The 16,621-nt window shown below is 44.0% G+C and overlaps 1 protein-coding gene across 4 annotated transcripts in view; it reads left to right on the plus strand.

The window, feature by feature from the left end:
• The window catches only part of SHANK2 (SH3 and multiple ankyrin repeat domains 2), a 976,209-nt gene that overhangs the window by 503,948 nt on the left and 455,640 nt on the right, over positions 1 to 16,621 (plus strand). For all 4 annotated transcript variants that reach the window (XM_082271109.1, XM_082271110.1, XM_082271111.1 and 1 more), the window contains exon 12: positions 9,126 to 9,283. In XM_082271109.1, the coding sequence (XP_082127235.1) occupies positions 9,126 to 9,283 (158 nt within the window). The remainder of the gene's footprint in view (positions 1 to 9,125; positions 9,284 to 16,621) is intronic.

The following is a 16,621-nucleotide window of genomic DNA, read 5'->3' on the forward strand; positions in this document are numbered from 1 at the left end:
AAAGGGGGAAAAAATACAATCCTATATACACAATCCTATACCCACAGTTGACTCAGAGGAAGGCAAAAAAACCCCAGCAAAGCATGATCCAATTTGCTCCAGTTGGGTATCCTTCCTGATCCCCCAAAAGGCAATCGGATATTCCCTTGATCAACTTTACCTATAAATGTTAGTATCCAGTTATTATGTACATGTTGTACAATATATTGTAGCCATATTGTACAATGTACATTTAGGAAAGAATCCAGGCCTTTTTTAAAGCATGGCAATCCCCACATGGCTTATCACACTTTCCTGTGACTTGATCCAGCTCTGGGCTTTTTCATTGGTACAAGCTTCTAGTCAATCACGGAAAGCAAACCCTGCAGCCAGTCCATACTCAACCTCTGTCTTAAAGGGCTAGTGAACCTGTTGCTTGGCATTTCAGCAATGTGTCCATACACTAGCTGCCAGACCCCATGTGTCTCCATTCCAGAAGCTGGTATGTAACTTCCCAAATGTCCCTTTAACCTGCTCTGTTTCTACCAGCATTACTATTTCCTGTGTCTCTTCTGGACTGCTCTGTACTCCTAAGGGTTGTTTTAGGCAAACAGGTTGTTCACTTTGCAAAGGAAATTGCATTTTACAAGGGGGTTTACCCCAGGGCTTGATGAATGTTGTGTCATAATGAAAGATATGTATGTATGTCAGAGGTGTAACTAGAACCTTCAGGGCCCCGGTGCAAGAAACCATGAAGGGCCCCCTGGACCCCTGGCCGGGGACCTTCCCTCCAAGCATAGGGCTTTTCCCACTGATGCTGGGGCCCTTTACTCTCCTTGCGGTGCCCTTTATTACGGTCCCGCAGAGGGACCCTTTCACAACTCCTGCAGTGGGCCTCCTTCCTGCCATCTTGGGGCCTCCCACAGTGGTGGAATGCCAGTTCCCAGTTGCAAGTGTGACCTTTGCGATCCTGGAAGTTCACTCACTGCTGTCAGTAGTTTTTATTTTTTTGGTACTTTAATTGTATTATTTTTTATCATTTTATTTTATTTTTTTACAATGTCATTGACTATGACTCTGTATATTCAGAAGAGGAAGGAGCTGGTAAATTACATATTTACCGACCCCTTCCTGGTTCTTCATTGTGACACATTCCCTGCAGCTGCCGGCAGGAGAGAAGAGGGAGCATAGTGGGGGGGGGGGAGCACATTGGGGGGGGGGGCGGGGAGACCAGGCGAGCATGCAGGGGCCCAGAGACAGCAGAACACAAGTGAACTGGATAGGAGGAGTGGTGGGGGCAGCATACAGAGGAACCAATCTCCTCCATTTTCCTCCTGCAGCTACAGGAGGAGAAAGGAGGACAGTGATTTCATGCTGCCCCCACCGCCCCTCCTATCCAGGTGTACAGGGCCCCCTGGAGCATTGGGCCCGGTTGCAATTGCAACCCCTGCAACCCCTGTAGTTACGCCCCTGATGTATGTAGAGGGATGTATAACAAACATAAAATTAGCAAAGCATCATGATAAAATAGAAAAGTCCATTGTGGAAGTCCATGAGATGAAAAGTAATCAACCAGCACCTGGCGTCAGCACCGATTGAAGCAAGTAACTCTGTGTTGTGGAAATAGGAACAGAGGGGCGCCAGACTCAGTGCTGTATTAAAACAAACAATTTAATAAAATTAAAACAAGTGGCAACTCACAAGATTGATGAGTAAAACAGGCTTTAATAGTTAGGACTCGTCAGTTTCCAGGCCTCTCCGAGCCGCCTGGGTATTGTAGCAGCCTCAAGCTCTGGCTGTGTCACTAGATTGCCCGAACTAGTCCTAACTATTCAAGCCAACAATTTTATTAAATTGTTTGTTTTAATACTGCACTGAGTCTGGCGCCACTCTGTTCCTATTTTGATGAATGTTGTGGCATTTTATTTTGCAAAGAATAACCAATCATGTGCAAGGAAAATAAAAAATTAGCATTTTTGCATGCACAAGATTGGATGCTGAAAGTCGGCAAATCTTCACCTCATACAGCTATGTTTATCCCAAGAGACTCCTTGTGTGCCTGTACTCCTGTTCACTCTGAGAGACTCCATTCATTCCAACATGTATATTTACTAATTACTCCAAGAGAGCTACAGTCACTTTCACCAGTGTGCTTGTCTAAGCTGCTGGGACTCTCGCACCTGTGCACCCTGAATTCTTACTTTACTGCTCTTGTGTGCCTTGCATTCTCCTTGTCAGCCTGCTGCCTTTGTGCACCAATCAATTTTGTGAATCTTGAACCTCACCGCTGTAGAGGACTTCATCCTTTGTTTGCCAATGAATCCTGAATTTCAGTGATAATTTTTTTATTGTTCCCATGATCCCAATGCTTACCCTCCAGCTCCTGCACATCCCAATGACCCCTTATCTTTACAGTTTTTGGTTAGCAGTAACCTGCACTGGTGTGCTTGAGGGTCCCAACCTGGCTGTTTTTCTGCAGCAAACGTCATTCCCCCTTGTGGAGTGCAGAGATCCTAATCCCTCTGGTGTCCCTGGAAGTCCTAAAAACCCTAGAGCCTCTGCTCTGTGGGTATGGTCCCCTTACCATGACTTGGCTCAAATTTTATCTCCAAAGTTGTTGATCAAGGAGGCCAGGTGTTTGTAGTAAAATGCTAGAGTGAGGATCTTAAATCTGTATAAATAATACAGCAATCGAAATACAGTATCACAACTCAGTAAATTAAAGTTTTAAAATAAGAATTCCCAAATCCCCATAATAATTCTGTAAATATATCAATTCATAGAGAGGTCAGCACAGACACAGTGACTGGACTTTTGTGGAAACCTAATCACTACACCTATATTAGCTTGTGGGACATCCCATCCCAGGACCTTGGTAAATAAAATCACTTTGCTCCACCCCCTTTACATAAGAGCCCCCCCCCCCTCCCCATCACATTAGAGGTTCCCATCATGTCAGATGTCTTCCATACCATCAGAGGCCCCTTTCTTGTCAGAGGTCCCCCGTCATGTCAGAGCCCTCCCTTTACATCAAAAGCCCCCCATCATATCAGAGCTCCTTATACAATAGAGGTCCACCGTCCCCTATACATGAGTCCAATCGGCTTCTAACTTCAGATTGTTCAATTAAGCTTTAAAGAAAAAAAAAAAAATTGAAAGTGCCCTGCCCCTGGAGCATCTTTAGTTGTAATGATGCTGACAGCCGTCCCACCTGCACCAGGTTAACTCATGATTCCAATCAAGGGTCCCATGCTCGCAGCATGCTAGGGGAACCCAGGCGGCCCTGGTTGAGAAACACTGGTATAACATGTCTTTGTATACTGTAGCATTAACAGTACCTTTCACCGAAAAGATCTGAACTCAATACTCTGGAGAGGTGTCCATGTATTTTTGGCTATAATAGGAGGAATCTGAGGTCTTCCTTATGCAGCGAAAGAACATGTAGTTCTCCAAGTAGCTTCATCCAGGAAGTACATTGCATTTCTGTTATATCAGATTCATTACCATCAGATAGATTGCATATATCAATGTAATTAACCCTCTACGTTGGCATCCTTATAATACCACACGCATTATGTTCTCTAGGCATTTGGACATTTTCTAATATAGTAAGGTTTGTTACTTCATATGTCCTGGTAAATTGGAGAATAAATATTGAGAAACAGGACACAGCCATCTATATCCTACAGGGAGAGGCAGGCTCAGAGATATCTGGGAAATAAACTGCTGTAGATATGCAGATTAGCTCATTGTAGAGCAGAAATTGCACTCTGCCTCTCTCCTTCGGGAACTGAGTATTTCTCCGGGCAATCTGTTAAAGCGCAGCACACTGAATCATTTAAAAATGCCTCCTCCTCCTGAGGTGCCCTTTTCACACTGGGAAAGCGCTGACTCCACGGGGCCAAGAAGGCATCTTCAAGCCTGGGAATCACTCATAGGGGATCTCAACCTCCATGTTGAGGTCCGATTCAGATTTATAAGCCTTAATTACTGTAGCCAAGGACTAAAGTGTTATAGTGGACAATTTTGTATTGACCTATAAATAAATATATAAAAAGAATACTTTATAGCTGAACCCCAGGCAGATGTAAAACACACAAAGTGATGGAGCCCTGTGTTCATTATTATATCAAGAGGGACTTCAACCAGGTTCTAATAAAGTAAAGGTCAGTAGATACAAGTACTATAGCTGCTGACTTTTATAAAACATGTACTAACCAGTCCAAGAAGGCCAGCACTGCCTTCCTACAAACCAGTCTTCACCGCTGTCTTTGTTCCAGTACCGCCATCTTGGATTCAGCAGCAGGCTGTGACTTCCTGATCAGTTACAGCCGTCCCCTACTGCACATGCTCAAGATGCACCGAATGGTGGAGAATCAAAGCCTCCTGAGATGCATCACACGTATCCCAGGAGGCTGCAGGCAGGGAAGTGAGAGGACAGGTCCTGTGCAATTTCATCCTCCTCTAAGCGAGGAATGAGGAAGTGGGAGCAAGTACCTGATGGAAACGGTACTTGCTACCAAAAAAAAAAAGCTTCCAAATGTGCTAAAGGGAGGGGGGGGGGAGCTAGGATTATATGACATGAATGAAAGCTTAGTGGAGGTCCGGTTTAAATGCATTTAGAATTGGTACCCGAATTTGACTTTGTACCAGCCTCTTCCAGCTTCTCTGTGCAGCAGAACTCAAAATGGGAGAGAGAGAAGCAGCACAAGGATCCAGAGAGTTGGGCTGCCATACTCAAGGAACATGCTGATAGGAAGAGAGAGCAGGGAGACAGAGATGAGCTCACCAGTGTGCTGCTGAAGGTTTGTAGTTGCACAAGACAAAAATCAGGTTCCTGCTGTGTGCCAGAGCTGTGTAAATCCCAGAACAGAATGGAAAATATAAATCATTTGGCAAGTAAAACAGCTGTAATGTATCTGATCTCAGTGTTTAGCTGTTTTCCTGAAGCTGAGCTCCAAATCCTGCTTCAGTGTGACATTCAAATCTTAGCTCATTGCTGGGGCACAGAGAAGATTTTACCTACATTTTATGAATGTGGCTAAGCAAGGCCGCAATGCTTGCAAGTAATAATTTTCCCAGTCAAAAGAAAAAGAACATATAAGCCATATTCTTGAAATCTTAATGCTTTACTCAAGAAAAACTGCTAAAGTCCTAATTAGCAAAGCTATGTCATTGACCTTACTTTTCTCCATTGCGTTTAAGAAATACAGCTTGGTCACCAACTTGCCTCAAGCCTGCTGACTGGACAGGATGGGCTCATGCACAGTATTTTTAATTACAATTAAAATACTCATATATACACTGGATCGTACTATCAGAATCTGGTAGAAACATCCAATGTAAAAAATGCATGCAACGACGCATAAACTATGCACATTTAAACACATAGTAGTAAAAAAAAAAAAACACATTCGTCTGTACAGCATCTTTAAGCATGTAATTCTTAATCCATCTGAATATGTTTACGTTCAAAGTATGCCACAATACTCCTCTCCAAAGCAGGATTTTTTTTACATTTGTGAATTTGGCTCTAAATTACAGAGCTAAACACCACTGTGTGCAAGGACAAGTTTTATATGCGGTTTCCGATGTGTTTGGTGTTTGCTGCGGGAAAAAAAGTTCCTGAACCTTTCCAGAAAAAACGCACTGGTGGAAAACGCACAAATGTTAATGTGACCGATAGGAATCCAGGTTAAATGGACTGTAGTGCGTTTCTGCAAAATTAAAAAAAAAACACTGAAAAAAGCATAGGTGTGAAGCAGGCCTTACTAAAATTGGTGCATACAGAATCTGGTTTAGCTGTGCATAGTAAGCAATCTGCTTTTAGATTTTATTGTCAAAGCCTAAACCTGGATATACACTATACAACTTTTGTTGGTAGATTTCCTTTAGATTTATCTTCAACTATGTAGTGCAGGGGCCTGCCTGATTGCATACAAATTGAAAGTGTACAGATTTGACCTCATATTATATGGTTTTGGTAAATCTAAAGGAAAAAATCTAAAGACAATTGTATAGTGTGTACAGGGGCATACCAAGGGGTTGGCTAGATTGGCGCCCGCCAGGGGCGCAGGCTGGGGGGGGGGCGCAAAAAAATTGGCAGTGTTAGCAGTGACTTTTGCGCACTCCGCTCAGCCTGCATTGCCGGTGCCCCCAGGTAGTGTGGAGCCCTGTGTCCTCTCTCTCTCTGCTCTCTCACCCCCCTCTCGCTCTGCTCTCTCACCCCCTTTCTCTCTCTCTGTCACCCCCCTCTCTCTTTCCCTGTCACCCCCTCTCTCCCTTTCTGTCACCCCCTCTCTCTCTCTCTGTTACCCTCTCTCTGTCACCCCCTCTCTCTCTCTCTCTCTGTCACCCGCTCTCTCGCTGTCCCCCCTTCTCTCTCTGTCACCCTCCCTCTCTCTCTGTCACCCTCCCTCTCTCTTGGTCACCCCCCCTCTCTCTTGGTCACCCCCCTCTCTCTCTGTCACCCCCTCTCTCTGTCACCCACTCTCTCTCTGTCCCCCCTCTCTCCCTGTCATCCCCCCTCTCTCTCTCTGTCAACCCCCCTCTCTCTCTTTCATGTAAGCCCCCCCCTCTCCTCTCTCTCTGTAAACCCCCCCTCTCTCTCTTTTTTGAGGGGGGGGGCGCCGATACAGTTCCTCGCCAAGGGCGCTGAAGACCCTAGGTACACCTCTGAGTGTGTATGGCCCATTAGGCCCCTTTCACACAGGGGTTGTGCCCGACGGACTCAGTTTTGCTCAGCAGGGATCGATCCGCCGATCCCCGCAGAGAAGGCGGATGACAGCTCAGTGTACGCTTACTTTGCAGAGACTGAGCTGTCAGAGCCCCGCTTACCTGTATGGGAGATCGGATGAGAATGGAACGCCTTTCCGTTTTCATTCAATCCTATCTGATCCGATCCTCCAGACGGATGGAAAATAGGATGTCCATCCATCCGGATTTTCACAGCCGAGCCACACTGTGTGTGGCAATAGTCAAGCACATGCTCGCACATGTGCCCCCCCATAGCACATGGCTTGGTATGGGAGCCCATCCAGGAGAGGAGGAGCGGAGAGCGCCAGCAGGGAAACCCAGAAGAATTTATTGAATATTTATCTTTCATATCTGTCTGAAATTGAGTTTTAAAGTATCATTAAGGCCCCATTCACAGTAGTGATTTATCCTGTCTGCCGTCGCACTGAAATGCACAACACAGGAAATGACAATATTCTCAATAGTGTCCGTTACCATCAATCCAACATGGTGCAGTGTGATTTTTGAAAGGTGCAGGTGCATTTTGGGCTCCATAGCTTTCAGTAGGAGTGTATGAAAAATGCATGTACGTGTTTTTATTGTGCATTTTTGGCAGGCAAACACAAAAAATGAGTATAAAAATGCACTACAATGTGCTGAAAAACACATCATTATGCAGCAGAACTTTTGTCAGGAAACATAAAAAATTGGTAAAAAAATGCACTACAATGTGCTGAAAAACACATCATTATGCAGCAGCCTAGCATTCACACCTGTCCAGAGCTCCCCTTTAGGTGCAAAGGCAGCAGGAATATGTTTTTATATGCCGTGGCATTGCGGTGCAGCACAAATCCCTGCTGTTGCGGTGAATGGGCGGTATGTATACTAAATAGGGATGCCCACAACCGCGTGCAATGTTCACAGTTACTGAGTGCTAGCGCAGGGTTGTACTAACACAGCTTTGTAGCTTGCTGTGTTACCAGCCTGCTGTTGGCAGTATGAAAGTGTATCAACAGATTAGTACACCCTCTCTGCTCTTCTTCTCTCATGAACTGGCTGAACATCTTTTCCTATGGTATTTAACCACTTAAGCCCCGGAAGATTTTACCCCCTTCCTGACCAGGGCCTATTTTGCGATTCGGCACTGCGTGACTTTAACAGACAATTGCGCGGTCGTGCGACGCTGTACCTAAACAAATTTGACGTCCTTTTTTTCCCACAAAGAGAGCTTTCTTTTGGTGGTATTTAATCACCTGTGCGATTTTTTGATCATGCGCTATAAACAAAAAAAGAGTGTAAATTTTGCAAAAATAACAATATTTTTCACATTTTTTTACATGAAATTCCCCCCCCCCCCAAAAAAAATGTAAAAATCTAATTTTTTTAACATCTTAGGCCAATTTGTTTTATGCTACCTATGTTTGGTAAAAAAAATTGCAAAAAGCGTATTTTAATTGGTTTGCGCAAAAGTTATTGCGTTTACTAAGGGAAAGATTTTTGTCATTTTTTTTTTTTTAACGAGTAATGGCGGCGATCTGCGATTTTTTTTTTTTTTTTTTTTTGCGGGACTGCGACATTGTGGCGTACAGATCGGACCCTTGACTGACATTTTTGACACTTTTGGGGTTACCAGTGACATTACTGCAGTAATCAGTGCTATACATATGCACTGTTGCTGTAAAAATTACACTGGCAGTGAAGGAGTTAACTTTATTGGAGAGGGAGGGGTTAAGTGTGTCTCTAGGGGCGTGTTTCTAACTGTGATTGGCTGTGGCTACTAGTGTAAGAACAGAGATCAACGGTCCTACATAGTAGAACCCATGTGATCTCCATTCTTACACAGGGAAGAATGACAGGCGGCTTTGTTTACATTAGCCGCCTGCCTTTCTTCCGGTGTAAGGGACGATCGCGAGTGCCCGGCGGACAGCGAGTCCGCCGGGCACATGCGCGCGGGGGGGGGGGTCCGTGACGCGCTCGCTCCCTAGAGCCTCACAGGCTAGCGACGTAGTCCTACGTCGCTTTGCCTGTGACGGGCTTACCGTCGCAGTAAATAGTCGTGCGGCGGTTGGCAAGTGCTGCTTCTCTCTGCACCTCATCTTCTAGCACCCAGCACCGGACAACATGTTAGATTGACAGTGCACTGCTCTAGAACCTGAGGGTCTAACATTAAATTAACCTCATCCTCCAGCACCCGGTGCCTTAAAACATGTTAGGTTGACAGCAAAACACAATGAAGTAATATCTGAGTATCTCACACTGAATAAGTTTCCATTCTATCTATTTATATTTATTTTTTTTGTAGTTAGTATTGTGTTACAGTAATATAAAGATAATTATCAGATAATAGCAATACACTTGAAGTTTCTTTGCTAGTTATAAAATACATGTTTTATTTGTTTATTATTTTTCAGTCCTGGTGCCAACAAGGAAGCGGCCTCTGCTGGGGATTATCAGGGACCAAAGCGAAAGCTGTACAGTGCTCTTCCTGGAAGGCATTTTGTTGTGGTGAAACCGTATCAACCTCAAGTAGAAGGAGAGATACCCCTCTATAAGGGGGACCGGATAAGAGGTATGTTTCTACTAGACACATTATATGCTTCATGTTGGGGAGATTTCCCTTTACCACCCGTCCTGGAGACACAGCAGAAAGTTAGAAGATATCTGCTAAGTGAGGGGAATTCCTCTCTTCGACAGTTAGCACTGGAACAGGTGTCTCCATTGGAAGATATACCATCGCCTCTTTTTCTGGTGACAGCTGTAATAATTAGGACCTTTACATCTCTGTGACAGAGAGGACAAAGTAATAAAAACTTGTTCTAACCCTTCCCATTTTATGTGAAACTGAAAACAAAAAAGGTTTTGGACATACATACTAGGGATAGACTATGTTTTTTTCAGGGCCGATACTGATACCAGTATTTTGGTCACAAAGTATCGGTATGGACCAATATTTTGTACATTTAAAGTTTTGAAAAATAAAGACAATTTTTGACACAAATCTGGTACTGAACATGTTAATGTTTGTTTATTAACATTTTTAACATTAAAGGCTCGTTCTTCACACCTTACCTGCATGAAAACAGATAGGAAAACCGCACAGCTTTCACTTGCAGGTTCATCAGTTTCACATCATGTGAATGAACGAGTCCTAGAAGCGTAGACAACTGTGAAAAATAAAGTTCTGGGAAAATAATAACTAAAGGCTTCCCAAATCAAAATTTACATAAACTGCTGCAGTAGTGCACTCACTGTCTGCAATGATTAAATGTAGAAGCTGCAGTGCAAAAGACAGTGGACTGGACTCTAGTACTACTCACTTTCAATAGTCCCAGTTAAGTAGAACAATATTATAGTGCAGAAAGCATAACCATTCAGCATGTTCACCAGTTAAATGGCTTCTGTTTTTTTTCATATATTGCTGCCACTTCAGTAAAAACACGCTTACTTGGTACCGAGGAAGGAGGAGCAGAAAGGTATCTTCTAGCATGAGAGGCATGTCTTTTGTAGCTGCCTTATTTTCTTTCCACCACTGAAGAGGATCACCACTTCTTCTGTCAATTACTGGTTCCTTCAAATAGAGATTAAGTTCATCATCCAGGGTCATTATTGCAGATTCAGAAGAATCCTCTGCATGAGGCCCCAATAAAACACTGGACATGGCATGTATTCGACCACAATGAAGTTTCTCTTCTATCCGTTGTCTTTTTGGACATTTTTCTCTTTTTGCAGCATCCTGCTCTTCCAGATGGCTGGCTGGCACCCTGTGGTGGGTGGCTGGCTTTCTGGCACCCTGTGGTGGGTGGCTGGCTTGCTGGCACCCTGTGGTGGGTGGCTGGCTGGCACCCTCTGGTGGCTGGCTGTCTGGCACCCTATGGTGGGTGGCTGGCTAGCACCCTGTGGTGGATGGCTGGCTGGCTGGTACCCTGTGGTGGATGGCTGGCTGGCTGGCACCCTGTGGTGGATTGCTGGCTGGCACCCGGTGGTGGGTGGCTGGCTGGCTCCCTGTGGTGGGTGACTGGCACAGGGGCTGTGGGTGGCTGGCTGGTACAGTACCTGTGTCTGGCTGGCTGGTACAGGGCCTGTGGGTGGCTGGCTGGTAAAGTGGCTGTGTTATACACTACCTAGAGACTCCCAACTCCAGGCGAGGCTGTCCAAGGCGAGGGAGGTGGCCTAAGAAGGCAGAAGGTTAGGCCCAGTGCGCGGAGGCGCGTGGCACAACATACTCAATGACGGGGCCGATACCGATATATCGGGAAAAGTGAATATCGGCCCTCCGATAATCAGCTTTGCTGATAATCGGTTGATCCCTAATACATACATGCTAACCTATAAATTAGATTTTATAATATTGAATGGAGTAGAATATTAAAGGACAATTTTTCTTGGAAAAATATATAATTGTTTACAATCCATTTTATCATTTATTATTTTAAACGGGCTATGGGTAATCTGATTTCTGCTTATGCTCTAAAGACGTGCTAAACGTGCTGTCTGAATTGGCTCCTTGAAGGCAGGCACTGATATGAATGTACAATATGTAAAGCACTGTGTAAATTGTTGACATTATATAAACACCTGTAATAAATAAATAACATATTACACGTGGCATATCGTTTTTTTTTTTTTTAATTTTGCTTTTTGCAAAAAAACAGGGATTTTTTTCAGACCTTTATTAAAAGAGAAGTATGTTTTTGTTTTTTTTTACTTTATCCTACTCCCTGTGAGCTGCTAATATGCTAATGCATACAAATCTTTCCAGCCTATGAGAAGAGCCCCCTTCCTGTTAAAATCAAGGTAAACATCTGTGGGAAGGGCTACAGTCTTCTCTGGATTCTTATGCCAACAATCTTGCAGGATCCACCTCCATTCCTTCTCCTCTGTTTGATTGATGTTGGCTCTGGGCTGTCTGCTCTCCCCCCAATCACACAGCTCTAAAGGATTCTCTTACAGACAGCCTCTATCTGCACACTGTATAGCTGCCTGCTATGCTGCAGTTCTGGCCTGTGAAGTTCCCAGATAAAAAAACAGCTGTGCAGCTACACAGTGTGCATATAGAATCTTTCTGTAAGGGAATCCATCTGAGCTATGTGAGAGGAGGAGGGGGAGAGGAGATGTGTTGCCTGTGCTCAGAATGTGTGCAGTACAGGGATGTGAGAAGGAGCCCAACGGGCACAGTTTCCATTGAGGGTGGGAAATCACAGCCCTCCACAACACCTTCCCCTAGATCCAGCCTTGTCTATTCCACTGGACTGTTACAGGGACCTACATGTAAGATGAAGTGACCCTGCTGGAAAAACAAAAGGAGGGAGCGCGCTCTGGGCAGCCCTGACTTCCCACAGGTCAATATAGAAGAAATTGCCGCACTCCAAGTAACATCAAAATTCTGATTTAATGAACAAACATCCCAGTGTAGCAGACAATGACAGGTAGACGCGTTTCACACACTAACAGTTGCGCTTATTCATTCAGGTGCGCCACAGGTCAGCAACTAGTACAGTTTAGTCTGGAGCGTTACAAGTCGGTTTACTCCTGTTATGTGCGTATCCTTGGATGACCTTGGTCCCCTCCTTCCTGGAGCATACCTTACCCCCCCCCCCTCCTTTCTTTTGATTTTTACTTTGCTTGTATTGTTTTTATCGAAAAAAATTTGTGGAAAGGCTATGGTTTAGTCCTCTATGGCAGGCTGCCAGCTCGGATGTCTTGGATTGTAATGTGAAGGCCCGCTTTCACTCTACCTGGTTAATCTCTATCATTGTGATCCTCGCTGTTTTTACCTCAGGTCGCTAATCCCCTCATCTCAGTATGTTTTACTATACATACTGACCTTTCTTTGATCCCTCAGCTGTGTCTGAGTTGCCTTATTTTTGATATTGACTAAATAATTTGGATTGTTAGGCATTATGCAAATGAACATTAATATAATGATATACAGACATTAACATATTCCACTCCAATGCTAAACTGACCCAGTGGGACAGTGTAACCAATCCATGTAGACCGAGGCCCACAGGCTTACATACAGAACCAGTTCTCAAGGTCTACTTGGACAAATAAATATTTTCCAATATACTAGCTGTCTAGGACTGAGTCCAAGGGTATCCAGCCACATTCCCCACACTTTTTTGCATTAACCAGGGAAGCCCCTGTGTGTATATATGTGGCTTTCTAAGAGTAAGGAGTATCCTACAGAGGATACCAAAGGAAAGCTTTTTTAATCATTTACGCAACAAAAAATGAAGGAATGAAATGAAAGAAAATGTAAATTTCCTATGAACAGTATAATTAAAACACAAAAGCTAAAGAAAAGCAGGGAGAGAAAATAGTAAATTAGGCATAATTAATTGTAAGAAGGAGTTAAGAAAGGTTACATTCACCAAAAATGTACTATTTGTTTTTTTTTTTTTCAAAGGGATCCTGTCAGGTTTCAAAAAATCAAAAACGCTCTTTGCAATAAGAAAGGCTTCTGTGCTCAGCCCTCCAAGGGCATTTTTGCCCTACCTTCGACTACATCCAGCACTGCAGCATCTGTAAGACTTTCAACAGTCAACACTTCCAGAGTGTTGGATGTCTGGGTCCCCCACCTTTTGCCACGTTTTTTTCCTCAAACCCCATGCATCACCACTGTACACAACAATGACGTAAGTGATTGAGGATGGAACCACAGCAGGAAGACACAGACATCTGATACCCAGTCAGCAGTTCATAGTGACGTTAGTATTTGACAGTCTTTAGCAAAGCCTTTACATAGGTCTCCTTTTTCATCTCATCATGATTCTAATAACATCCACTGCTCAAGCCCTGAGGAAGAGGAAGGCCTCTCCCTCAAACCATGTTGGCTGTGTTTGGTGCTCTTAACCAATAAACTTTTCAACAAGACCTCTAAGCGATAAGAACTTTTGCACTAGCTGTTCCTCAATACCCACCTCGCAGTTTATCATTTACTGAAGGCTCTCTTTTGTTGTAATCAAGGAAGTAGCAGTCTAAGACCAGAACAAAGTCCTCTCACACTATTCTTTCATTACAGATCAGCTCCTTTGAAGTTACATAGTTACATAGTTACATAGTAGGTGAGGTTGAATAAAGACAATAGTCCATCCAGTTCAACCTGTGTAGGTGTGTGTGGCTGTACTCATCCCACATACCCCTGAATGTTCTGATCCTTGAGATGTAAGTCTAAGAGTCTCTTGAAAGCCACCATACTACCCGCAGAAACCACCTCTTGTGGTAGAGAATTCCACAATCTTGTAGCCCTAACAGTAAAGAACCCCCCACGTTGCCTGTGGTTAAAACGCTTCTCCACTAATCGCATTGTATGCCCTCGAGTCCTCATGCAATCCCTTCGAATGAACAGCTTTTTTTCTAAGCTGGGATCCCCATTAAGATATTTATAAATTGCTATCATGTCCCCCCTCAGACGTCTCTTCTCCAGGGAGAATAAATCGAGCGATTGTAGACGCTCTTCATAGTCAAGGTCCTCCAATCCCCTAATTAGTTTAGTTGCCCTTCTCTGGACTCTCTCCAGCTCCAACACATCCCTCCTGAGGACTGGCGACCAGAACTGGACAGAATACTCCAGATGCGGTCGGACCAGAGTTTTATAAAGTGGAAGGATTATAGTCTTATCTCTGGAATACATCCCTTTCTTTATGCATGCTAATATTCTGCTGGCTTTGGCAGCTGCCGCTTGACATTGCATGCTGTTGCCTAATCTATCATCAACCAAGACTCCCAGATCCTTCTCCATTTTTGATTCCCCCAAGGGTTCCCCTCCTAACGTGTATTGTGTTTTTATGTTTTTAGTCCCCAAGTGCAAAACCTTACACTTCTCCACGTTAAACCTCATTTGCCATGTCGTTGCCCACTCTGTAATTTTGTCCAGGTCATTCTGTAGGATATCTGCTTCATGCTGTGCAGTTATTGCCCTGGCCAATTTTGTGTCATCTGCAAAAACTGATAACGCACTACTGATCCCGTCCTCAATGCTGTTTATGAATAAATTGAACAAGGTTGGTCCCAGGACTGAGCCCTGGGGCACCCCGCTTACAACCTCAGACCAGTCTGAGTATGCGCTGTTTATTACCACCCTTTGGACACGCCCTTTAAGCCAATTCCGTATCCAAGAGCAAACTCTGCTGTCGATACCTGCAGACCTTATTTTATAAATTAAGCGCTTGTGGGGAACTGTATCAAACGCCTTAGCGAAATCCAAGTACACCACATTCACTGGTCTCCCCCTATCTAGCTCACAGCTTACCTCCTCGTAGAATGCTAAGAGATTGGTTTGACAAGAACGCCCATTTGTAAACCCGTGCTGATTACTGCTGATGATGTTGTTGTCTTTAGCAAACTCTACGATATAGTCCCTTATCATCCCCTCCAGAAGTTTACATACTATTGATGTCAAACTGACAGGCCTATAATTTCCCGGGATATGCCTCTGGCCCTTTTTGAATATCGGAATCACGTTAGCTTTCTTCCAATCCCCTGGTACATATCCTGTCCTAATACTGTCAGCAAAGATCAGGAACAGTGGTCTGGATATAACCTTACTGAGTTCCTTGAGTACTCTCGGATGTACGCCATCCGGGCCTGGTGATTTGTTTGTGTTAAGTTTATCCAGCCTTTCCCTGATTTCACCCTCTGTTAGCCATAGTGGCAAGTCCTGTGTATTACTACTAAACATACAGTCATGGTCAGTGTACCCCTCCGTTTCCTGTGTAAAGACTGACGAGAAAAAAGCATTCAGCACGGTTGCCTTTTCAGTGTCCTCTGTAACCATCCCCCCATCATCGCTAATTATGTGTGCAATATGCTCTGCCCAAGTTTTTTTGCTGTTGATATATTTAAAGAATTTCTTTGGGTTTTTTTTACTATCCTCCGCTATTTGTCTCTCAAAGTTGATTTTAGCCATTTTGATTTCGTGTTTACTTTTCTTATTTGCCTCCTTGTATTGCTCGAAAGCCAATACAGTGCCCTCTGATTTATATTTCTTGAAGGCCAATTTTTTTCCCCTAATAAGTTTTTTAACGCTACGGTTTAGCCAGCCAGGTTTGGCTTTGTCTCTTCTAAATTTATTTCCCATAGGAATGCACTGCAAGATGCCTTTGCCTAATATGTTCCTAAAGCATTCCCATTTTTCCTCTGTGGTCAGGGATCCCAGGGTTTGGTCCCAGTTTACCCTTTCCATCAGTGAGTACAATTTTGGAAAGTTTGCCCTTCTGAAGTTTAGGGTTCTTATGTTCCCCACTTGCCTTGTTATATTGTTATTTATACTAAATGTGATCATCCTGTGATCGCTAGAGCCCAGGTTGTCCTGAACTACTACCTCCGAGATTATGTCTGGGTCATTAGTGATCAATAGATCCAGGACTGCATTTTCTCTAGTCGGAGAATCCACCAACTGTGACATGTAATTATCCAGTAAGGTTTCTGTGAATAGGCGGGCCTTCTGTGAGTGTGCAGTCCCCTCATCCCAGTCAATGTCGGGATAATTGAAGTCCCCCAATATGATGACTGATCCCAATTTTGCCACTTTACTCATTAGTGCTAAGGATTCCAGCTCTACCTCCTCCCCTTGGTTAGGTGGCCTATAGCAAACCCCCACAATTACTTTCCCCTTTTCTCCTTCCCTATGGAGTTCAACCCACACAGATTCTAACTCCATACTCATCCCTTCCGTAATGTCACTCCTTTCTATCACCTTTATATTGTTCTTGACATAGAGACATACCCCTCCCCCTCTTTTTCCTACCCTGTCCTTCCGGTACACCGAATACCCTTGGATATTGGCCAGCCAGTCATGTGAGGGGTCGAACCAAGTCTCTGTTATTCCCACAAGGTCTATGTCCTCCTCATGTACTAATATTTCCAACTCATCCATTTTATTAGCTAGGCTCCTGGCATTAGC

The sequence above is a fragment of the Pelophylax lessonae genome (assembly GCF_965119305.1).
Source record: "Pelophylax lessonae genome assembly, chromosome: 10".
Taxonomy (NCBI): Eukaryota; Metazoa; Chordata; class Amphibia; order Anura; family Ranidae; genus Pelophylax; species Pelophylax lessonae.